At 44.1% G+C, this 26,145-nt stretch overlaps 1 protein-coding gene across 2 annotated transcripts in view; it reads right to left on the bottom strand.

Annotated features, from left to right (window-relative positions):
• Positions 1-5,473: 5,473 nt before the first annotated feature.
• The window catches only part of LOC137869042 (chloride channel protein 2-like), a 115,568-nt gene continuing 94,896 nt past the window's right edge, over positions 5,474-26,145 (bottom strand). For both annotated transcript variants that reach the window (XM_068706140.1, XM_068706148.1), the window contains 8 exons: positions 23,859-23,992; positions 22,815-23,005; positions 20,336-20,447; positions 18,967-19,037; positions 18,483-18,557; positions 16,616-16,648; positions 7,738-7,776; positions 5,474-5,584 (listed from right to left, as the gene is read on the bottom strand). In XM_068706140.1, the coding sequence (XP_068562241.1) occupies positions 5,474-5,584; positions 7,738-7,776; positions 16,616-16,648; positions 18,483-18,557; positions 18,967-19,037; positions 20,336-20,447; positions 22,815-23,005; positions 23,859-23,992 (766 nt within the window). The remainder of the gene's footprint in view (positions 5,585-7,737; positions 7,777-16,615; positions 16,649-18,482; positions 18,558-18,966; positions 19,038-20,335; positions 20,448-22,814; positions 23,006-23,858; positions 23,993-26,145) is intronic.

Here is a 26,145-nt window from a genome sequence, read left to right as displayed (position 1 = left end):
GGTGGGGGGGGGGGGGGGGGGGGGGGGGGGGGTGGGGGGGGGGGGGGGGGGGGGGGGGGGGGGGGGGGGGGGGGGGGGGGGGGGGGGGGGGGGGGGGGGGGGGGGGGGGGGGGGGGGGGGGGGGGGGGGGGGGGGGGGGGGGGGGGGGGGGGGGGGGGGGGGGGGGGGGGGGGGGGGGGGGGGGGGGGGGGGGGGGGGGGGGGGGGGGGGGGGGGGGGGGGGGGGGGGGGGGGGGGGGGGGGGGGGGGGGGGGGGGGGGGGGGGGGGGGGGGGGGGGGGGGGGGGGGGGGGGGGGGGGGGGGGGGGGGGGGGGGGGGGGGGGGGGGGCAGAGAACAGACAGAGAGACAATAGATAGAGACAGCAATATTTAGCAGCCTTTAGTCTGTCACAGTGCATAACAGGCAGAGGGAGGAGGAATCCTTAATGTCTTTGTGTGTGTGTGTGTGTGTGTGTGTGTGTGTGTGTGTAGCAGCCCTGTAGATGTTGACAGTGATTTCACAATTATGAAAGCAGAGATTGTGCAGCCTGTGATGACAGTCACGACTTCTTTAAACGAGGAGAACATATAAAATGGACCCTGAGTTTAAGAAAGATGCACAATAATCACAACGCTAACGACTCGTGACGAGATTCTCACCTCTTTGAGGGACACCACCCCGATGAGGCGGCCGATGCTGGTGACGTAGGCGTGGTCGAGGCCCAGCAGGGAGAAGATGGTGTGTGTCTGCAGAGGGGGGGGGAAAAAGAAAACAAGGCTCGGTTGAGACAAATGCACCGTCGACTTCAATCATCCAACGTTGACAAGTTCGATCACCATGGATTCATTGTGTGAAGGGGACATTATTGTGAAGGGGACATTATTGTGAAAGGGAAATTATTGTGAAGGGGACATTATTGTGAAGGGGACATCATTGTGAAAGGGAAATTATTATGAAGGGGACATTATTGTGAAGGGGACATTATTGTGAAAGGGACATTATTGTGAAGGGGACACTATTGTGAAGGGGACACTATTGTGAAGGGGTCATTATTGAGAAGGGGACATTATTGTGAAAGGGAAATTATTATGAAGGGGACATTATTGTGAAGGGGACATTATTGTGAAGGGGACACTATTGTGAAGGGGACACTATTGTGAAGGGGACATTATTGTGAAGGGGACATTATTGTGAAAGGGACATTATTGTGAAGGGGACATTATTGTGAAAGGGACATTATTGTGAAGGGGACATTATTGTGAAAGGGACATTATTGTGAAGGGGACATTATTGTGAAGGGGACATTCAGAGTATTCTAGCTGCTCATTATAAAAACAGAAATAAAGAAACTATTGAATTGTTCGATACTTGTTTATACTGGTTTTACTAGATAGTGGCGTTGACTATAACTAACGGTTGTTATTTCAGGAAGCTTTGATGAATATTGTGATAAAACCAGAATATCTCTCACTTCATGCAGCCAACTTTTTACCGGCTACCTGTGTGTGATCACTGTAACCGAAGCTCAGCTTTACTTTGTACTGATTTGTAGTCGTGCGGCGTGTGGAGCGGCCTGTCTGAGGAGATAAGGGTCTCAGAATCAGGAATCTTTTTAATCACCTCTTAAAACCCGACCGATATCAATCAGGCTTTATTAAACTTGACCTTAAGTTTGTCTTGCTTTTGTTCTGCTGTCATGTTGCCTTGCTGTGTCCGTCAAAGCACTTTGTAAACTCTGGTGCTGTATGAATAAAGTTATTATTATTATTATTATATGGTTTAGCAGGGATGTGCAGACCTGAGTCTCTACTAATGGTGTCGGCCGCACATTAACCCGTGACAGCTGTCTCGTGAACGAGGTCAGACGCAGGTTGAGAGTGATTTATCTTAAGATATGAATGTCTAATAATAGAGTGGAAGTCAATGTCATCATCTACACGGGTTAAGTTACTTCAAACATGTTTCCTGTTCAATAATACCGGTGTAATGTGTTCAATACTACTTACAGAGGACTGACAACGGTCATACGTTTCACTGTCGTAGTCGCATTTGTGTGATTCATGAAATTGGAATTTATTAACAATACATTTCTACCAAATAGCTAAAACAACAGCGCTAAAATGTTCTGTGAATACTGACTTTGTCATTACATGTTTTTGTTACCACGTCTTAACTTTGATACAGTTGGAAATGTGGGTTTCTATGACCCGGTTTGGCTCTATTTATACACTCCGCCCTACGGTATCAGTGCTGTATTTGCCGTTGCGATAACTCCATTTCCCCGCGGGGATCATTAAAAGTGTCATTTAATCTCAGCTCCACTGTTAACGTTACCGCAGAGGAGGGTTGCTCCACGCGGCTGAAATCAAACAGAGCGAGAGAGGTAAAAAAAAACTGGCAGCAGTGGATTAGAAAGGTTGCAGGATTGACGCCAACTGGACTCTGTTTTGTTCTGGACCCTTTTTAGTATTTAATGAGACTTTTGGCTTTGCCAGAATGGACATTTGGGACATTCTGAAATTGATCCAAGCAAAAACGGAAGCTGTGCCAAAGAAAACGATTGTTAAGTCATAATGTAATCCGTCCCCACGGGAGGATACAGCAGCACCTCTGGAGACGAGAGTCCGCTCACCTCCAACCCGGCCCATTCACGTCTATTTAAAATGTAATTCACTGATTAAGAGTGCTGCAAATGGCTTTTCAGAATCCATTGATCATCTTGTTCAGCAGTGTGAGACACTCGACCTGCTTTGCTTTTGCCAAATGACAGGAGGCCAGTTAATGAGCAAATGTTAAACTGACCTCAAATTATCTCCAATACGTTCTTCTTGTGGTGAATATATTTACAATGGAAGTAAATGGACATTTTGTTTCTGTGGCGCTCGTAGCAATGTTTAGAGGAATAGTTTTGGGAAAAACCTTCATTCTTCATTCTCTGAAGCTCACTAAATACCATTTGTAATATTTCATTCATGCAGTTCATGTGGTGGGTTTTAAAAGGGTTATATGTCTGGGTAATGTGTGTTTTAAACAAATGAGATATAATGTGGTAATTAGTGACCAAGAAGAAGAACAACAACAAGAAGAAGACAAAGATAAAGAAGAAGAGGAACAAGAAGAAGAACAAGAAGAAGAACAAGAAGAAGACGAACAAGAAGACGAACAAGAAGAAGAACAAGAAGAAGAACAAGAAGAAGACGAACAAGAAGAAGAACAAGAAGAACAAGAAGATGAACAAGAACAAGATGAACAAGAAGAACAAGAAGAACACGAAGAACAAAAACAAGAAGCACAAGAACAACAAGTAGAACAAGAAGAACAAGATGAACAAGAACAAGAAGAAGAGTTAACAGCATGAGATAAATGGTAGCCAGATCCAGAGGCTGAGCAAGAAAAGAGGACAATATGTGGAGAGAACACACACACACACACACACACACACACACACACACACACACACACACACACACACACACACACACACACACACACACACACACACACACACACAGCAGTGGTGGCGAGCGGCGTTTAATATGCTGGAGGAGGCTGTGCGTGGTATTGGCTGTTGGCAGTGTGCAGTGGAGGGAGGGGAGCGAGATGGATTGGTGCAGGATCCCTCTCTTAAATGTTTAAAGAGTATTCACGCAGAGCCCGGAGGAAGAGGAGGAGGAGGGAGAGGGAGATAACAGACATTATGGCGCTGCCACAGCTGCTGGCAAGCCAGAGAGTCGGTGTGTGTGTGTGTGTGAAGTGAGGTCTTTCAATGTAGTAATATGTGTGTGTGTGCCGGAGACTGGAGCCTCTTTCAGGATGCCGCAGTGAGAAAACGAAATCAACGTGGGCATTAAAGAGTCCTCATACAGCACTTTCCCTCTCTGCTTCAGTCCGTAGGGTAGAAGGTGTTCAGTCCGTAGGGTAGAAGGTGTTCAGTACATAGGGTAGAACGTGCTCAGTCCGTAGCGTAGAAGGTGTTCAGTCCGTAGCGTAGAAGGTGTTCAGTCCGTAGCGTAGAACGTGTTCAGTACGTAGGGTAGAAAGTGTTCAGTACGTAGGGTAGAAGGTGTTCAGTCCGTAGCGTAGAACGTGTTCAGTACGTAGGGTAGAAGGTGTTCAGTACGTAGGGTAGAAGGTGTTCAGTACGTAGGGTAGAAGGTGTTCAGTACGTAGGGTAGAACGTGTTCAGTCCGTAGGGTAGAAGGTGTTCAGTCCGTAGGGTAGAAGGTGTTCAGTCCGTAGGGTAGAACGTGCTCAGTCAGTAGGGTAGAAGGTGTTCAGTCCGTAGGGTAGAAGGTGTTCAGTACGTAGGGTAGAAGGTGTTCAGTCCGTAGGGTAGAACGTGCTCAGTCCGTAGCGTAGAAGGTGTTCAGTCCGTAGCGTAGAAGGTGTTCAGTACGTAGGGTAGAACGTGCTCAGTCTGTAGCGTAGAAGGTGTTCAGTCCGTAGCGTAGAAGGTGTTCAGCCCGTAGCGTAGAACGTGTTCAGTACGTAGGGTAGAAGGTGTTCAGTACGTAGGGTAGAAGGTGTTCAGTACGTAGGGTAGAAGGTGTTCAGTAGGGTAGAAGGTGTTCAGTCCGTAGGGTAGAAGGTGTTCAGTACGTAGGGTAGAAGGTGTTCAGTCCGTAGGGTAGAAGGTGTTCAGTCCGTAGGGTAGAAGGTGTTCAGTCCGTAGGGTAGAAGGTGTTCAGTCCGTAGCGTAGAAGGTGTTCAGTCCGTAGGGTAGAAGGTGTTCAGTCCGTAGGGTAGAAGGTGTTCAGCACGTATTCGTTTGGGTTGTTTGAATGCTCCTTCAACGTCACTACAAACAGCAGCACCGAGAGCATCGGACTTGGTTTGCTTTCCATGTGCTTCTGTTTGAGTCGGGTGACGGTGAAGTCATTCTTTAGACTCGTTGAGTGACTCAGTTAGGGCTGCCGTTTTCTGGATTAATACTCATACTGTGATAAAGAGTGTAAGCAAACATGACTACATCTTGAAACCTGACCTTTTACACATTCTTATGTATATAACATGTTTTCTCTTTGTGTCTAAGACTTGTCTAAGTGTTCAAACAGGTATTTGTTTTTTGGGATGGTTATTGTATTATTTTATATTTCCTTTGTTTCAATTTTATATAAAAAACTAAAGTAAAAGATTCTGTTAACCGCTGCCTTCTAATTAGTCATATATCCTGCAGCTCAATGTACGATTTTTTTACCTTAGTTTGATCTACTATTTTATTTTGAAATATATATCAGCTTTTCTTTCTTTTAAATCTTGTTTAAATGCCTTTTTACATGTTGTGTGAAGCACTTTGGTTTAGGGAACGCGTGTTTATTTCCGTTTCTCAACCGATTCAATCAATAAGTGCCGATGCAATGATTGCAATAATTGAAGCACTTGTTGTGCACCAGGAATCACTCGCACACACACACACACACACACACACACACACACACACACACACACACACACACACACACACAAAGAGGTTGATCTACAGCTGTATTTGCAATCAGACCTTATGCAGCGACGTGCGCTCCACCAGCTGGAAAGGGGCGGGGTCGATCTTGCAGTTGTTGAAGTTGACCTGCTCATCAAGCTGCTGCTCCTCCCACTCTGCAATCTGCAAAATACACACAGAGAGAGAGAGAGAGAGAGAGAGAGAGAGAGAGAGAGAGAGAGAGAGAGAGAGAGAGAGAGAGAGAGAGAGAGAGGAGGAGAGATAAACACCACTGAGGAGTCGCAGGAGGAGGACGAAACTCTCTCGACGTCGTTACAGCCGGACTTTGTTTACTTTGTCTGACTTTAAAACTCGGGAGCGACAGCGTTGCAACCGAAGCCGTTAACGGAAGATGTCTTTATGCCCGGCGTCTGTCACTAATCAGCAGGCAGAGGCATCATCGAACAAAACCGAGCATTCTGACAAATCGCCTCCCTCCGATGGACAATCAATGGGGCCCGGGCAGCGCACCGAACGACTCTATAAATCACGCCGGGCCTCGCGGCGACGGAGGGTGAGGAAGGTGAACGGTGAACAAGGAGAGGGAGATGTAAGCGAGAAGCGGCGACACGGCAGACGTACGAGAGGTGAAGGATGACACGGAGAAGAGAGGGGGGGGGGGGAAGAAAAAGAGCGGCTGACAGAGAGGAAATGAGAGGGTGCTGTTGATGGATGAATTATGAATGATGGCATATCCAAAAATATAAGACTCCGGGGTAATCGGCCCGTCTGGGGGATATTGAGGAATCGGAAAGAAGCCAGGTCTGTCATGGTGATGTCACCAAGGGTAAGATTCCACTGATGCGCATACAAGAATCCAATGTACTGGACACCATCAATGAATGCATCCCACTAACAAGTACTGGAGGTGTATCAACGCCTTATTTATGTCTCTTTCCTCTGTGACACAGAATTTAAAAAATATATATTTTAAAAACCCATCAATGAGCCTCGACATGCTCCATTACTACCATTAACACACACACACACACACACACACACACACACACACACACACACACACACACACACACACACACACACACACACACACACACACACACACACACACACACACACACACACACACACACACACTTTCCTGCATGAAAAACTCACTGGAGCACCGAATATGGATTAATCTAGACCCAAGGAAAACGTAATTTATTCAAAAACTGCAGTACTCAGCTGTTTTAGGACATTTCTGTAAAAGTGAAAGTAAATATTTGGGACCTGTTCAAGGTGCGTTAAGGAACTAACAGACTGCAAGAGACAAGGAGACAAGTGAGAAGTATTTTCAATGGTATTTGTGTTCAGTCAGAATACAGCCTTATCCTGTAAAAGTGCCCATGTTCAAGGATACAATAAAAATAATAATTATAATAATAATAATAAAAAGGGGCACTCCAGTAATTCAGCATTGCGATGTCAAGGCCAGGGGTCTCACAGGAGAGGGTTTACAAAAAGACCTTAGCTCGATTCAAACACTGGATCCTACATTTCCCACAATGCAACTCATTAGCGCTCATTGTCGGATTCTTCCCGCGTGGTAAACGCCCACATCTTTGGAATCTCAACGCATAACGGTTTTGTAACGCGGTCTTTCTGTTAGAAGTGTACAGTCCCCAAGCCCACGCCGAGATAACCGCCATGACATCATCAGGGTCATTTCCTCCTCCGGAGCCACAGCAGACATTTACAACAGCGGAGCTCCCAATGGAAGCCGACCGACCTTCGAAACCTTTTAACGAAAGCAGGTCTATGACATTCATTCATTACAGTGAATGGAAGTGACCGTATCTGGACTGAGGAGGAGTGGCGTAGAGACGCCGTAAACGTCTCTGGTAAGAGACCTGTCAATCAGCGTGTAGCCCCGCCCCTAAAGCATCCCCTACTTTAAGGTCATTTTAGACTAGACTTCTATACAACCAGAGGAGTCGCCCCCTGGTGGACACTAAAGAGAATGCAGCTTTAACACACTTCTGCGTTGGCTTCACTCTGCAGAACCGGAGGTTGCCCCCACTGGTACTTCCATGGGCCAAGTATATCGGCCCGCGTCGAACAGCCACGCCCCCCCCAACGGATACTACACTAGTTAAAATAGACTAGTAGTAGTAAGTTGTACAGTTTTCCAATGAAGTTTGGATTGAGCCTGTTGAGAGACAGAATACTTCCGCATCGGCTTTTCAGAACCGGAGGTTGCCGCCTGGTTGTAAGTTGTGGTTGTCTGTGTGTGTGTGTGTGTGTGTGTGTGTGTGTGTGGCCGTCCATCTTACCTCTCTAATAGTCATGTCATCCTCCACATCCACGTCGTCCTGTAGACGAGAAGCGACAGAAAAGCAGTCAGCACAGAACACAAAAGACAAGCAGTGAACACACTGAACACGGTGGAATGAGGAAAACCCATCTATAAGCACTCTTCAACCGCGCCTCCGCCGAGGACAGAAGGTGAAAAGACATATTGACGACACATAAATCGGCCATGCATCACATCATAAGTGCGATACGGCGCCGCCGCCTTGAGACAGATGGACAGAGACGGGATGTGTGACTAAAGGAGCGACTGCAGTACATGTAATGAGTGCGGGGGATGTGATGTATGAGATGCCGGAGCAGATGATCATTATGATGATGGATCTGTGGAGCGCTCGGCGCTCACGGCTCACAACTGACAGGCCGCTCGACACGCCGGAGTCGAACCAGCAAACCCTGGGCTCCGCAGCAGAGGAAATAAACAACTGTATGTGTATGTGTGTGTGTGTGTGTGTGTGTGTGTGTGTGTGTGTGTGTGTGTATGTTACCGCAGGGTGTGTGCATTCAGCTCTATGTGTGTGTGTGTGTGTGTGTGTGTGTGTGTGTGAACGTTACCGCAGGGTGTGTGCATTCAGCTCTATGTGTGTGTGTGTGTGTGTGTGTGTGTGTTTGATGGGCTGTGAAATATGATTTCAAAGTGTTTAGTCATGTGCTTGAGTGCAGGTATTTACTTTCTCAGGATTGAAAGCAGGAGAACATGTGTGTGTGTGTGTGTGTGTGTGTGTGTGTGTGTGTGTGTGTGTGTGTGTGTGTGTGTGACCCCGGGGGCTGATGGGAGCCCTTCGCTCATTTATCCTCATCGCTGCGGTGGCCGACCTGTCGGTAACCCTAGCAACTGTTGCCTCGGGGTAGAAAGAGGTGCCCTACTGTAGCATTATGCAAGCAGAGGCCAGACGTGCCTGGAGTTGATGAGACAGAACACACGCACGCACACAGGCACACACGCACACACGCACACACACACACACACACACACACACACACACACACACATACACATACACACACACAGCACTTCATCTCTGCTGTCTCACTGATCGCTCTGCTCTCGTCACAAGGGCACTCTGAATGTCGCCAAGACACGCTGGAGTTCCAGGGGTAAAATGTAAACTAAAGCCAAATGAAGAGATCAAATCACTTTGGTGTGTGTGTGTGTGTGTGTGTGTGTGTGTGTGTGTGTGTGTGTTTGCAGAAGAAGAAGAAGAAGAAGAAGAAGAAGAAGAAGAAGAGAGAGGTTGGACAGTGAATGCAAAATAGGTGCTTTCAGAGAGATTAGCAGTTCTATTAAGAGAGCAAATCTCTGCTTCTGGATACATGAGTTAAGGCAGAAAAGTGTGTGTGTGTGTGTGTGTGTGTGTGTGTGTGTGTGTGTGTGTGTGTGTGTGTGTGTGTGTGTGTGAGGGAAGTGGGAGAGTCAACTATGTGAGTCTGCAAGCGACTGACAGTGAAGTCAGAGCGACCGTGTGGGCATATTCAAATGAGATTTGAACGTGTGTGTGTGTGTGTGTGTGTGTGTGTGCAGAGGCATGCGAGAGGCTCCAGAGTGCTGACAATAGGCCGATGAAGCTGTATTGCTCGCTGCGCCGTTTCCCTGACCAGACAAAGATTAGAGAGGGCCGCCGCTGCCGCCGCTCTTCCTTTCCTTTCCCTCTCTCCCTCCTGCAGCTATCCATCTTTCCTTTCCTTCCACAAGCCAATCGCCCAATCAGTGGCAACCATCCAAGACTAGGTCAGCGGGGAACACACACAAAGACTGCTGTATCTCACACACACACACACACACACACACACACACACACACACACACACACACACACACTCTGTAGACTAAAGTACTGTGTGTAGTGAAAAGAGTTTGTTTCTTTTGGATTGAGGAAACCTGGATTATAAAAACAGGATACTTCCCCTTTCAGCCCATCGGCTTTCTTTACACTTTCCATTTCTGGTGAAGGGTTAGGCTTAGCATCTTCGTCTGCTAATCTAAAGCCAAAATCTGCCTCTGCTTTTAAAGTTTCTGCTGCCACCCTAATACAATGGAAGGGAGTACAAAGTAGGATTTGCTTCTTGCACAGCATTCGCAAAAAAACGCCTTCAGAAGTGCTGAGTGTAAGGACTCGTACGTAGATTACCGAGAGGCTGGTGTCAATATTGATAAATCCCATGTCCAACTTTTACAAAGGCTCCAACAGCTTTTCTGAACACGTTTTACTTGTGCTGCCAAAATAATTATAGCATTTTGAAAAACCTCAAAAGCAACGTGTTTCTCCAAAAACCGATGTCCTGGTTGCTAAATCACGAAACGTGTTACTGTACTGTACTGTACTGTACTGTACTGTACTCACTGCCTTCGTTGGTCCGATTGGTTGAGGCATGAGGAGTGAGATTGGTTAGGGTTGGGTTAAGAATAACTCGTTTTTCAGACTATTTCCTGAACACACTTGCTGCTCTGTAAGGCTGTATTTAGGCACAGTGGAGTTTTAAGCTAAATGCTAACATCAGCATGCTAACATGCTCACAATGGTAATGCTAGCGTGTTTAGCTGTCATTAGTTTAGCAGGTTTTTGACCCAATGACAGCATAGACGAAAAGGGGGATTTGTAGAATTCATCCACTGGGGACCATGAATGTCTGTCACCAGATTTCATGGATAGCCATCTGGCAGTTTTCGACATTAGGAAAAGCCAGGTCATTCTTTAGGATACATCAACTGGGAACCATGAATATCTGTACACATTTTGGTGCAAAAGCATCAATTGAAAAGTTTGAGATTCGTCAAGAATTTATCCTAAAGGGAATATAAATATGTGATAGCCAAGATATTTGTTCACAAACGTGAACCTCTAGTCCCGGGATCACCAAAGTCAGTAGGATTTATCCTCTGGGAACCATGCATATCTGTGGCATTGGTAAAAAGTAGTAAAAACAAAACACTTTCAGCTTTTTCAAATGCCAGTTTTCAATGCGTGGAGGAGCACAACCTATATAAACACGACCACGTTTACATAACGGAGCCCGACTGGTATATTGGTTGGCTGATATTATTGGATCCCAACAACATCAATTTGCAGTCAAAGCACATGCGAAGGCGATAAGCATTCCTGTTATCAATACGAGCTTAAGTAGCACAGATGATCTCAAGATGAGCCATTATCGACGAGGCTCTAGAACTCTGCAGCGTCTGAGTAGATAAGACGAGTATCGAGCTCATCTCTCATTCTCATTCTCAGTGTAGCGATGTCTGTTGTTTCTCCAACCGCACCGCGCTAAATGGTGCAAAAGGGAAAAGGACTGCAGCAATAATTACGAATCACTCATGTGCAGGCAATTTAACGTGCAGATGTCCGTGATGCTCTCTTTGCTCATTGCCTTTAAATTCTATTACCGCCTTATTTGTGTATCTGATTAGATTACAGACTTAACGCAATTGTGAAATAACGTCGTTAATGACTTTGTGCAAACCACAGCGTTGCTGTGAAACGGTCTCAACCAGGTTGTGAAATGGTAATTAATCTTAACGAGCCCATCCGCATTGGGTTAGTGACTACCCTTATTGTTTGGGGTAAGTCACAAAAGGAGCACCACCTAAAAGTTCTTCACAACACTGTAAATCCTTCCACTGACGGTGGATTCCTCACCCTCAAAGAATCTGACATCGAGCAACAAATTGATTCACGGAAAAACAAGTTCTGTCTCCGGTGTATCTCTTCTGTGTCGTCTGAAACGATTCAGGAAATGAAAACTTCATCCTGTTGTCTGAATATTCTTCATACCAGATAACTAAAGGACATTTTTAAATGGAGTCTGTTGACTTTGTTCTCCAACTTAATAACTTGCTTTCACTGAACTTACTCTGAAAGTGCTAACACTTGACCCCAATAATCTTAATAATCTACTCCATTTGAAAACTTTCTTGATATAGGTCTTGAAATAAAGTGTCCTATAATGTAATCTTTCCATTTTATGAATACAGGCTTTTTCAGTCAGATAGAGATCACCACGACACTCGATCTTCTGTTACTCTATTAGCAATCTGTTGAAGCCCAGCATTACTCATCCTCTTAGAACTGAGCACGGTGAATTATTCCATCCTGTTCAATCGTCTTCCACACCGAGTTGGAGTCTAGAGTCCAATTTCTAACGCAGGATCTTTAGCGCTGGCTTTGGAGTCTACAGATGATCTTTTTTCTTAGCCCTGTTGTGTTCTTCACTTAAACGCTGCCTTTAGTTCATCTCATCTGGATTAAATGCATCAGCTACTCGTTAGTCCATCAAGTTTGTGTGTCACTCCTGAGTTCTACTAATGACTTACCTAATTGGGTTGCACCAAATAAAAGACTGTCTTAGTTGGTATAGACCTTTATATTGATCAAAATGGTTGCTTTGAAACGTTTGTGGTGTCGTCCAATCAACGATTATTGAGTCAAGATGTAGAAATACATCCGAAATGAATAGTCTGAGCCAAATGATACATATATAACAATAAATCCAGACTTTGACTTGTTTATAAATGTGAAACGTGTGTGTTTCAAACATGGTAGTATTCATGTGATACAGAATGAGTGAGAAATATCCTTTCATGCTAACCTAAGTTGGTGATCTTGTCCAGAGTTGCTGGCATTAAGTTTTCTTCTTTAAAGTATGGGTTATTTTTGTGAAATGTCATTTAAAACCTCCAGTTTACTTCACTATTAATCAGCATTTTAATAAAAAGTCAGGTGGTCATAACATATGAAAATATTCCATTACCTCTTTAACTCCTCACTTCAAATGGGTTTCGCAAGCTAACGCTAGTTTAATCAGTTGGTTTAGATCACACAGCTACTAGGTGTGAATATTAAACAATCACTTACAGGGACTAGTTTGTGTGGTGTAATCTGTTTTGATGGAGTGATGTGTTAATTTACACTTCGTAAACATGTGTACGCTACAACTAAGCTAAATTTTGAACTTGCTAAAAACTGGTGCACTTCTACGCCGATGACACAAAGATATATATTAGATGTGTTCTGAACAAAGGAAAGAAAGACATTGCACTTCCTTTTAAACTGCAGATTGGCCATTTATCACGCATATGTCTCGACATTTTATGCAGCTTGATGCCAACAACACTGAAATGTGTGTAATTGTCCTCGGCAGACGAGTCTCCAGATGTCACAGTGACGCGGCTCATTATCTCCCTGCGTCACGGATAATTGTGAAACTCCGCCGTTATTTTTCATAATAACGGATAAAAACAACAAAAAAAGTTAATGACGGATTGACGACGTCTAATCCTTCTGAAGTCATATCTATCTATTCCATAAAAAACAAGTTTCTTCACTCCCCTTTTCCTCATTTTCTCACATTGTTAAGGCGACAAAGACTTTAATGCAACTCATGTCATCATGTGTGTGTGTAAGTGTGTATGTCAAGAAAGACACACATTTCTCAACCATCTAATGAAACAACAGAGAAAGAGGAACTCAAAGAAATAAAGAGGGAGAGGCAAGAAGCCAAAAAAAAGAAAACGAGCCCACAAACCATGATAAATAAAGCATGAAGGCACTACGAAGACGCAAGGATGGAGGAAAATAATGAGAAAAACAGCCAGGAGAGACCGAGAGACTGGGTGGCATCATTTCTCTGCAACCGACTACTGATGTCATTTACCCTGCATCAATATTTCACAGTCTAGATGGAAGGAAAGGAGGAGGGGGGGGGGGAAGTGGACAGATGACAGTCGTAAAGCTGGACGAAGAGCAACAAAGCAGAGCTGCAGAGATTAAACTAAAAGCCAGAAAACAAAGAATGGAAGGAGAGCTGTGAGAGTGGAGCCGGAAGGAAAAAGGGGAGGAGCGATAACTTGATTTCTCTTCCGCCGCCCGGAGGGTGTTACTCGAAAAAAACGAAACCATTTGTTCGTCCGTATTCCTGCTCGGGCCGCTCCGCCACGCGCATGAATACACAGCTGATTGTTAATAATAATTCCTGATGACAGGGGAAACAAGCCCACAGGCGTAGTGCACTGTAAATGCACACGCACAATGCTACAGGGGTTCATTACTAATTAGCTCACTGCAAGGCAATAATGACCAACATGCCTCTAGGCCCACTTAACACATCCCAAAAACTCAACCGCGCCACTAATGCGCCATCTGTCTCGGCACTGACCGTACAGTGTGCTCCTCACGGGCACACTTAACGAATCACTGTACCTTATTAAATTACAACCAGCAGTGGCAAATGAGGGCCATCGCGAACTTGACTGATGTCCATCAATTAATGATGAACACTATTTAAAAAAAACAAGAACAAAAACAAGAACAAAAAGAGATTTTAACCCAGGAAATAAGGGAAAAGAAGTTAAGAGATAGGAGATGAATTTGTTCCACACATGCTTAATATGAAATATATTGTGTCTCTTTTTTATTAAGAACAAGTTTGATCAAGGGGGGTGTGTGAACGTATGAGTGTGTGACTGCAATAAAGTCTGATGTAGTTATGTATATCACCAACACGGTATATTTTTTTTTTTGGTTAGTGTTTAAAATCAGCTTCAGCTCAAGATACATCATAAATAAATATCAATATCGCCTCTCTATAGCATGCCACTTGTCAGCATAACACTTTAGCTGCTCAATCAAGGTCTGTTTGACTCTAAATGGACCATAATGTCCTAAATGAACATCATGCTGTATTGAAGAAGACTGTAAACTAGAGATTGAGACCATAAACTCATGTTTACAATGTTTACTGAGGGAATAAATCAAGAGAGAAGTAGAGTCATTTTAGACTAGACTTCTATACAACCAGAGGAGTCGCCCCCTGATGGCCATTAGAGAGAATGCAGCTTTAACACACTTCTGCGTTGGCTTCACTCTGCAGAACCGGAGGTTGCCCCCATTGGTACTTCCATGGGCCAAGCATATTGGCCCGCGCCGAACAGCCACGCCCCCCCCCCCCCCCAACGGATACAACACTAGTTAAAATAGACTAGTAGTAGTAAGTTGTACAGTTGTCCCATGAAGTTTGGATTGAGCCTGTTGAGAGACAGAATGCTTCTTGTGACTGCATCTCATTCCATTTGACTTCCTAACTAATCAGGCCTCTCTGTTGAACAGGTACTGTAGATGGCACTACTGAAGGTGCTCTCATACCTGTTATTGATGATGTCCACCGCGGCCTAAATCATTGTTTCCTACGAGGAAGGAACAAGGTGTGGAAACATGGCACTAAGTTACTGAAATTACCAATCAGACGGATACTGATCAGATTCTTTGTGTGTATATCTGCTCTGTCGGGACTCCTGGATGTCCCTGAACCCCCTGTACTGTACCGACCAGCTAACAGGCTCAATGAAACATGTTTATGGATCGACAGGACTAACGCGGTGTTGAATGAGTAACGAGACGCTTTAGGCTTTTTGAATTTCAACTCAAAAATGAAAACCGTTGTGTAACAGTTAGGGCCTTTTGAAAAGAGTTTTGAGATGCCGACCTTTAATGTAGCACCCCATCGGGACGATCAATGCGACTGTTAACCGAGTGCAAAGTAATGTTTCACATGTGTGAAACTGGTACATTTGGTTTTGATTGATCTTTTCTCATTACTACAGTTGAAGAAACGTGATTTAGTTGCTCCACTGTGGCGTCATGGTGTGAAATAAACGCCTAAGGAATCACATTTTTACCACCGAATGAAAGAAAAGCGCACCTCCTCCATTTCTAATTTTTGCTAAGTTTCTCAAGGCAAATCTAACTCCTGCTCTTAATTGTGCAGCATGAATTGCGTTAAGGAACCAACATGCTGAACTTATGGACAATTTCTTTTGCTCGGAGCGATCGCTGACGAATGATCCGACATTGCTCTGTGCTCGTGAATGATTAACAATGTGTACAGACTTCAACGATCGTCGCCGACATGTGAAACTAATGGAGCTCCTTAATTGCCTCGAGTATAAATCATTAATTGCTGCTAATAGAGTAACACTGACACAATAATGACTTGGAATATGAAAGAAGAACAGTATGTTTCTGTGTCATAGTTACATCCAAGGGGACAATTAAACACTTCCATTAAGGTCTGTGGCTCACATGATGAGCTAGCAACTAAATAAATCAATGAAGGTCACCCGTCGCAGTGGGCGGCAGCTTTTTGAGATGTTTGAATTACCTATTTGTATGTTTCCCCCTGGAAACCACAGTGGAAATTGTCAGCCAATCAAATAAGGGAAATACACCATTAACAAATAAACCTACTGTGCTGTCTGTTAACGTGTGTTCAGATTTAATGCAAAGACACATTTAGAAGCTGTAGCTAGTGAAACTATAATGCAGAGTAAAAATTCACTCATTCATTCTTTCTTACGGGAAAAAACCCGGAAAAAAACTGATGATCCATTTTGTAACGCTGACCTAAAATTGTTTTTACTGCAACATTTTTGCCAGGATAAACTTTTTGTAAAAAAATAAAAATAAAAAAAATAAATGCGCTCTTAACAAAAGGTACATTTGTTGTGTATGAGCAAGCTTTTACTCTTACTATTTAGAACATGGGGAAGTGGTGCACTTTAGTCTCCTATGGTCAAAAAGAGTATTACAATAATGAAAAAAGAAAAAGAAAGAATTCACTTACTGGACCTGTTTTTCCCCCCAAACCTGTTTCCATAGATAAATAAAAAATCATCCTGGCTAAATACATTGATTTCCTCCACCTGTTCTCAGGGCTCCTTGATTAAATGGTACCAAAACATATGTTTCGCTAAAGTCTTGGCGGTAACATTGAATCAATAGATCAATTGATGCTTCATAAAAACTTGATTGAAACAGAAATGTTCAGAGGAAACGTGGATAACATGCTCACCCAATGGTAACTCTTTAAGTTGGACGGTGGCTCCTAGTGGATGGAATGACATCATATGTGACGAGTGAAACAAACAGTCTCATGATGATTTGTGAATTTCGAGAAAGGACAGATTGGGAATAAATGGCCGATGCTGACAAACGGACAAAGATCAAACGAGTGAATGCGTCTGAAGGCATGATTGCTAAATCACTTGATTTGTCATGCAACGCTGGATGTTCTCGCATCGTGGAATAATTTTTTCCAAATTTGTAATCAGGCGCTTGTTTGTATTGATTGACATGCACCGCTGCTGGAGGGGGGATGCGGTCGGTGGTAATTGGAGCAGCAGCAGGCCTCGTCCCGGTTCGCGGGGATATTCCCCCCCCCCCCAATACCTCCCAGGACTCCTCGTGCATCATCGTTTCAGCCGAGCCGTTTGCTGCAACGCCGTCACTCAGATACCCGACTGATCCTAATGAAGAGATATGAGGCTCCTGTCTGGGTATTTAAACGCTGCATGCACAGAGGAACACGCTTCCTTTTGACTCCCCCCCCTCCTCCTTTCGACCCCTGCACATTAACCTATACTTTCCTTCATCAATTACGACCAATGCGATGGGGATTTTGGGTCACTCCAGGGACAAGGCCTGTCCTGAGAGGCCGTCACTGATTGGACAACCTTGGGTGACGCGGCTGGTGATGGGACAGCACAGCATGCTTGGTTGAACAGCCTCGTCCTTGTAGACCACTTGACCGCGAATAAACCACATCTTTGATTTCTAAATTGACAGTAATTTGAGCGTAGTCTGACCAGATGAAAATTGCTTTCTTCAGGGTGTCCTTGAGTTTGGAGAAAAGCTACATTTAATAAGACGGTGAAGCTCTTTGGAATTTAAGAACGACCAAATTGAGTTTAAAAGTGGCTGACATAAACAACAGCTTACAAAAGTAAAAACTCTGACATCAAGAGATTATGGTCATGATGATCAAATCTCAATTTAAAACGACAGGAAAAAGTGTCCAGAATTAAATAATAAATAACATAATTAATAATACATAATAAATACATAATAATAATTAATAATAGACAATAATATAATAAATAATATGTAATACATAATAAATAAATAATAAATGACTTTATGAAATATATAACCAAATGAAAAAAATACAGACTAAAAATATAATGCATCCATGAAATTACTATTAATGTTATTCTTTCAAAAGTTTCAATTTCACAGCGTCACTGGGAACAGTGAAGTTTTGGAAATACCATATATTTTATTTGTATTTATGACGAGTTATTTCCTAATGTCTTAAAACTGGCCTGAGAAAACAATATTTCACTGCTCTCTGTGTTCTTGGGTAGAGTAGAAATAAGTCCTCTAGAAAAAACATTTTGGGTACGTTCAGACATTTGTCTCCTACGGTACCATTTTGATTCTACAACTAGGAGAAGCAAAAGTCAGTAATTAAAAGGAAAAAAAAGTATAATGGCCATAAGGTTCCAATTAAGAAAGCACATGTCAATTAGCAGTAGTGGTATTTCAGTTGTCAAGTGTTCTCTATAACCTCAACTGACCATTGGACCAATGAGAAGAGGTTAAGATGAATGGAGCCTAGCCCCAGCCAATCACGTAAGCAACTAGAGGCAGTGAAAGGTCAGTAGGCGAGGTTACAGGTCGCACGAGGAGGAGGGTGTTCAACACTTTTTGGCACGATGGCGCAGACTGGCTTTGGCTTAAGCCTGGCCCAGATCTCAGTCCATCGGCATTTGGGATTAGCCCTGGAATGGAATGGCGGCGTGACAATTGGTTGATTGGCTGATGAACCTGTTGCCGGGCGGATTCCAGGCATTCGGGTAGCCCTGATCGGTGGCTCTTACCACTACGGATATCCGGACTCGTTTGGACGGCCTCCTGAGCTCAGGAGACGTGGGGCTCTCCACGTTGTTGTTTTTCTTACGGGTAACCAGAGACAAGCACACAACATTAACAACAACCTCAACGTCAGCTTAACTTTGCAAAAAAACGTGACCAAAACCTCACTGCACCTGGGGGGAACTTATTTCTATGAAACAAGCCATTAGCAGGGTGCTGCAGGAGTGAAGGGACTTTTTTTTTTTAAAGCCCTGCGGGATGCAAGGCTGAGACAAAGTGAAAAAGGTTTTATATTGAGGCTGACGGAGATACTGTGTATGTGTTTGTCTGTGTGGGAGGTACTGTACTCTAGAGCGTGAAGGACTGTATGTGAGAGATAGCATAGGACTGTGTGGGTGTGCACAATGTGTGAACGACAGCATGTGAGCCACTGTGTGTGTGTGTGTGTGATGGTGTTTATTGGTGCATTTGAGGAGAGGGCTCCCTTACCTCTAGGCCTTCTGTGTCTGGACTGGCGCAGAACAGGTTCTTTAAAGCAATGCCTGAATTATCCTGTTGGCCTGAAAGAGAGACAGTGAAACAATCTATTAGATACTCTTGTGCATTCTGTTTGCAGACCTTATCTCACTGGTGCCATCTAGAGAGTCATTACAAATACAGCTGCATCATCTGCAAAAGGTCGGTCTGAGGACAAATCAAGAGAAGACCAAGGCCTTGATTTTTCCAGGGAAACGTTAACAGTAGTTCTTCATTGAGATTTAATCAACTCATTACTACATATTATTTTACAAAAATGCAAGGACAAGTGCTATAACCTCCTCTTATAGCCATTATTCACTGCAGGAATTTTGAGAGTATGAAGAGATGTTCACGAAATGTCTCATATACTCTATAGATAATCTGTTGAGCATCTACAGACAAAGCAAAACAGTTGAATTGTTGAATCCCAACTAATAAGCTGTTGAAATGTTACAAATATAATATAAACTATTTGTAGACGGACTATCCAAGTAAAGCGTTCCCCAAAAAAACAATCAAGCACACTTAAACTGTTGGAGTTTAAACTTAATCATGTAAACGAGCAAGAAAAGCAAAGTCAGTTCTTAAACTGTAGCCATTAGTCGCTTAACTCAATTAGTTTGATCATTGATTTTTCAAGCAAAAATACACAAAATGCACTAGTTCCAGCTTCTGAATTACACACTTTTGCTGCTTTTCATTGTCTTATATGTGACAAACTAAATACAGCATCTTTAGTTTTTTTTGACTGTTGTTCTCACTTACAGCTACACTGCAGCCTGAAGAAAGACAAAAGAGCAAAGTTCTTCACCACAGGGAAAGTCAAAAGCCAAGAGCTCGACACTCTTAGACCAGAATCTGACATTGCCACACAGTGTCAGTCAGAGCTTCTCACAACCACGATGGAAAAACAGCCAAACAACACATGAAACTGCACCGAGCTCCTTCAAGATTCCTCTTCTTCTGTGGTAATATTGCACTCAATGAGACATTGGAACATGTGCACAACAATAGATTTGGGAAAACAGATTGTTTTGGCTTTTTTTCAATTAAGATAGTGGGAAATCAGTTAGTCCTAAAATAGTTTTTTCACCATCCAAGAGACACAAAGAGAGCGACAGAGACAAAGAGACAGAGAGTGAATAAGGGGTTCAATTAGTGTGATGTGAGTTTAGAGACAGAGAGGCTATTACCGACACTCCGTCCGGATCTATTAAATCTGCTATTCTTTTCCTTTTTGATTGCCTCATCTGTCTAGTGTTTGGAATCTCTCTCTCTCTCTCTCTCTCTCTCTCTCTCTCTCTCTCTCTCTCTCTCTCTCTATAAATGTGTTTCTTACTGGTGGGGATCTCAGGGGGTCGCTCCACCACAGACGGTCTCTTCAGTGCAGGTTTGAGGGGCTTCTGAGGGACTGGACGAGCCGGGCTGAAGGAGGACTCCTCAGTGGAGATCTGCACACACACACACACACACACACACACACACACAAAGATACACTCAAAACCCCCAATAATGCTTTAGAGATCAAGCCCTCGTTCTCTTTCTGCGGACTCATTAGACAAATGGATGTACTTCCTTGGAGTGATGAAATGGAGGCAAATCAAAAAGGGGGGAAAACAGTAGAAAAGAGAAACAAAAAAAGACAAGAAACCAGCGGGAGTTGAGAGCTAAAATAAGGGTTCTTCTGTTGGCCTTGATATAAAATTTCATGACTTCAATGACTTTCCATGCTTGGCACTTCTATGACCTACAAAATGTTGTTGCTGGGTTATGTTAATAGGTCTCTCTGAAGTGGAGGGAACATTCTGGTTCCAGCCATAAAAATGTTTCACAGATCAAATGTGAGAAACTAGTTCGATATATAATCTGCCAGAGTTCTCTGAAGTTGCCCATTTGTAAATTCATTAACATTCCCGATAGACTGGGCTGAAGTTGTCTTTTATTTTAATATTAAACAGCTGGAGTTTCTATAATACTTTCCCTATATGCTTTATTAATTCAGTCTTAAGTGTTTGTCTTGTGTACAGTAAGTGTTTGTTTTATCAGTGGAGGGTCAGCCTATATTTTTAAAGGGATAGTTTGAGGTATTTCTCCAGTGTTTTATACAGTAAAGGAACAAACAAGAGTACCAGCACGGGAGCAAAGCAATGTACTGCTGTGGACGTATTTTAGACACCGAAAATAATCAGTGTCCGCTATATTTAGAACATTTTCACCGCTTTACCTTGCCCTTAGAAAGCACTTTCTGACAGGCGACTGAAGTCGTTATCCGTGTTCTTTTTAAAGACACAAGAGCGCTTTGACAATAACAGTGATTTTACCTCGAGGAGCACGGGGGGGGGGGGGGGGGGGGGGTTGCTGGTCTGCTGCCGCCTCGATCGATGCAGCAGCAGACCAGCAACCTCCACTGAATGTGGAATGATACGTTCAAAAAAATCCACGAAAACAAGAAAATGGCTTTAAGGAAGGCGTTGACAGTAAATTGTTCTAGTTGATATTATGAAGCTGTTTCAGAGGATAATCCACCACAATTAATAAAAAAAGAATGACTTACTATAAATAGCAATCAGCTATTAGGAGGTTTAATATTAGTCAACATTTAAGAAACTCTGGTCAAACCATTTGGAATACAAGACTTTTATCACCATTTAAAGGCATTGATGAAAGCAGCACAACGAGAAATGGAGGAAGTGAGGAAAAAATGAAGGAAAGAAGACGTGAAGGAGAAAAAAAAAGAAAAGCTCAAGAAGGTAAATAGGCATCTCTCACACACACACACACACACACACACACACCTTCCTCCCACCCCCACATCCATGCCGGAGGGCGTTCTACCTCGCCACTCACTGCAAACTGATGAAAGAGAAATGAAGACGGAAAAAAGAGAGATAAATCAACGTTTTGAGCACCACGGGGCAGAGACCTGGAACCAGAGCAGACATCTATCTTGAACCACAGCAGCCAATCCATCTTCTCACAAAACCCACACTTATTACTGTTATTGATGGCATAACACGTTAATAACGCTCTAAGCTATCCATCTATCACACACACACACACACACACACACACACACACACACACACACACACACACACACACACACACACACACACACAGTCAAAACTTTAAACTTCAGGTAAACAAATGTTGGATTTCTTCCTATAGTAGATGTTGAAAAGAGAGGATGTCTTGTATCTTCCTAAGGATGAATTGTAACTCTACTGTGGTGATTTCTTAATTTTGCTTCTAGAGCTTGGAGAATGATTGTTATCGTCTCACTTGCCAATCAGTGGTTGAGTTGGAGTTCATGTAGGTGGATCTCCAAGATTACATTTTGGCTTTTTTGAAACCAGTGAACAGGAAGTGACCATATTTGGACGGAGGAGGAGTGACGTAGAGACGCCGTATATGTCTCTGGTTCCGACCTGTCAATCACCGTGTAGCAAATGGAGCATAATGTACTAAATGAACATCATGCTGTATTGAAGAAGACTGTAAACTAGAGATTGAGACCATAAACTCATGTTTACAATGTTTACTGAGGGAATAAATCAAGAGAGAAGTAGAGTCATTTTAGACTAGACTTCTATACAACCAGAGGAGTCGCCCCCTGGTGGACACTAGAGAGAATGCACACACTTTCGCATTAGCTTTACTCTGCAGAACTGGAGGTTGCCGCCTGCTTTTAACGCTTCCTGTAGCTTTGCAAATAAAATCTGGAGAAACTAGTAAACTGGGCATTTTTTGGACAGCCTATGTCAAGCTGTCGTTGGCTAACAAGCTCGTGAAACCATCCAGCCCCCGCGACCTCTGACCTGGAAGCGGACCTCCTGACTGGCCCGGTTGCTGCCGTCCTCGCTGCCCACGTTCGACACGACCGACATGCGTTTCTTCTCCTCGAGGGCTCGCTCCCTGATGTACTCCAACCGTCTGGGGCGGCCGAGCTGCAGGGAGAGCAGCGCCTGGAGCTGGGCGCGCTCGATGGAGCCCAACAGGATCATGGACTCTGGGAGAGGAGACAGAGACAGGAGGTGATGGAAGAAGAAGATAGAAGAAGAAGAAGATAGAAGATAGAAGAAGATAGAAGAAGAAGATAGAAGAAGAAGAAAGAAGATAGAAGAAGATAGAAGATAGAAGAAGGAGAAGAAGAAGAAGATAGAAGATAAAAGATACAAAATAGAAGAAAATAGAATATAGAACAAGAACAAGAAGACAGAAGAACAAGATAAAAGATAAAAGATAGAATTAGAAGAAGAAGGAGAAGAAGAGAGGGGAGGGGAGAGGAAGAGAGAGAGAGTAAAACTTGTTTCAGGAGAGAAGAGTGAGCAGACTGCAGGAGATTCCTAACACGTGTTGCAGCACTGCAGACAGCTCGGCTGAGTTACATAACGAGAGCCCAGAATGCAGTGAACGTGTATTAACTAGTGTGTGTGTGTGTGTGTGTGTGTGTGTGTGTGTGTGTGTGTGTGTGTGTGTGTGTGTGTGTTTGGCAGCTTGCTTGCGTTAAGTAATTGCCTTTGTGACAGTACGTGCTGATTAAGTATTTGGTTAAATGACGCAGCTAATTGTTCCTGCACGATTGCGTAATTGAGACAGCCGCGGAATACCAAATTTGCACTTCAGTGAAGTGGCATCAGCAGGCGGTGCGCCACAAAGTTTGTCAATCACTCAATCAGTCCATTTGTTTTTCGTTACAGACCGGAAAGGGACGCTCAGTCCAGCGTTATACCTTGTCCCTGTTGTGACACATTGAAGCTACAGTTTAGGGACTGTAACAACCATCCGAGCCTAACTCTAGGTCACGCTGTCAGTTTGAGATTTGTGACAAATAGAAAAGCCCGGGTGTGTTCGTGTCTCACCAGCCGACTCCACCAGCGCCAGAGTCTTGAGGTGTCCCGTCAGCAGGACGTTGTGCAGGTCTCTGTAGCAGCAGTTCAGTGTGATGTACCTCACGTCCCGCACCATGATGTCCTCCACGCGAATGTTATACTTCCTGAGAGGAGACGAGAGATCAAAATGAACGCGAGGAGGAGGAGGAGAGGAATTTATCAAGTGGTTATGGAGATCAGGGAAAGAGGGAAAGTCGAGGGAAGCAAAAGGTGAGAAGAGGGAGAAAGTCGGATCCGTTAAAGAATCGGATGATTCATTTCCCTGAATAGCTGCTGACTTTTGGAAACTGATAATGACTTTTCCCTCATGAATTATCATCGCCACGTGTTTGGTCAGCGGCGTGCCCTGCCACGACTCTGTCACGACTCTCCTTCAGAGCCGACGCTGTCAGCCGACCGGTCGATCCAACAACGCCACACATACCGTCGACGCGTCCTGCGGTTGTGGGTGACATCGTGCGAGTATGGTCTTGCCTCAGCAGAATCGCGCAGCCCGGTACACCGGTCGTAAACGCACTCGGCTTCCTCTTCCCGTGGGTTGCCGGGAAAACTGCAAACACGACAGCGGCCGCCAAAGCATTGCAGGCCGCGCCAGGATACGAGCTCCGGCCGAGCCGCTCCGCTCTGACCTCTAGAACGCTGTGCTATAGAGGTCTTCATACGGTGCTGTAACACACCACTACGTACTCTACCAAATGATCCCCGCTAACAGCGTTAAAGGGCCAGTTCACCCAAATTACACAAAGCACAAAATAATGTATCTTAACCCCCGTTGTCAGACAAGTACATTAAAATCGGAGGATATAGCAAAACCCCAGATTACCTCCTACGAAAACCCGTCTTTAGATCCAAAGCATAACCGGTACCATTTCATCCTCACTGACCGCCAGAGGCAGCGCTTAACACTGGCTCTTGGCGGTCGCCCAGGATTCATAGAACCGTGGTTACATTCGTAACTTTCGTTTTCCTGCATTGGTGTTGGACACAAGTAGAGAGTTGCAGAATTGTCAAACATGAACAAAATATCCAGGCACACTGGGCTGGGTATCCAGACACACACACACACACACACACACACACACACACACACACACACACACACACACACACACACACACACACACACACACACACACACACACACACACACACACACACACACACACACACACACACACACACGTGTTGGGTTTTTGAGATATTTGCCGAACCAAATTCAATAGCGGTAATTGGAATTTTGTTTGAAAAAAACGGCATCAACAGTCTACAGCTTTAATCTTTTATTGGAACCACTTTTGGCAGAAGAATGAAAAGTCTTCATTTAGGTTCTGTGGATTGTTCCGGAACGATATCTTGCTGTTTTGAGCAGCACACATGGACTCCCAGTCACCTTGATTAATAGGGGGAGGAAGACGTGGTCTTATTATTGGTTCTCTCTTTATTTATTTATTTTAGTCACGGTGACCATCATCACTCATTCTCCCCAGTTCTCTCTCTATTTTTTATAAACAAACCCCAAATGGGAACTACAGAAACGCAGAAGTGAAGAGAACCCTTAAAGAAAGCTCAATCTTCTCCGATGCGTTTTCATTTTGCGAGTGGATCTGAGAGAATAACGTAATGCGTGCCTCTGAGCCGGCCACGACCGCTGCCAGGACTAATTTCTCTCGGGGATATCAAAGGCAGTGGATGATTGGATTTTTCTTAATTGAACCTTACTGCCCGCAAGGCTCGCCAATACATCTGATCGGTTTGAGGTATATCTTGCTCCGAGCCTCGAGCTTACAGATTTGAGCCAAGATAAACAGACTTGTAGGGTTCTAAATCCAGGCTTTACAGATCATCCATATTGTCCACAGTAGTGCGGAGACTCAGGGCGTTGTGTGTGTGTGTGTGTGTGTGTGTGTGTGTGTGTGTGTGTGTGAGATGTGGGTTGTTAACAGGGGAAGGTGTGGAAACCAATAAAAGGAAATTTGTAATGATCCGGAGAAAATATGATGATCCCCTTCGGCTTTGCCTCCTGTCAGACGGACGGAGAACAATTCAACAAGCTCTAATTGGTAATTATGAAATGCTAAGAAACCTAGAATGACCGATAGAGAATCAAACGACACACACACACACACACACACACACACACACACACACACAGCTGTGTTATGTAATTGTTCCCACACATTTTTTTTTTTTTTTTTTAAATGCCACTCCAAGGCTGATGATGGATCAGCCAAAAGTGAAGAAGAGAGAAGAGGTGGAA

Source organism: Cebidichthys violaceus, unplaced genomic scaffold, assembly GCF_023349555.1.
Source record: "Cebidichthys violaceus isolate CVI_PGR_0920_01 unplaced genomic scaffold, fCebVio1.0.p SCAF_1, whole genome shotgun sequence".
NCBI lineage: Eukaryota > Metazoa > Chordata > Actinopteri > Perciformes > Stichaeidae > Cebidichthys > Cebidichthys violaceus.
This window is presented reverse-complemented; position numbering and strand designations above follow the sequence as displayed.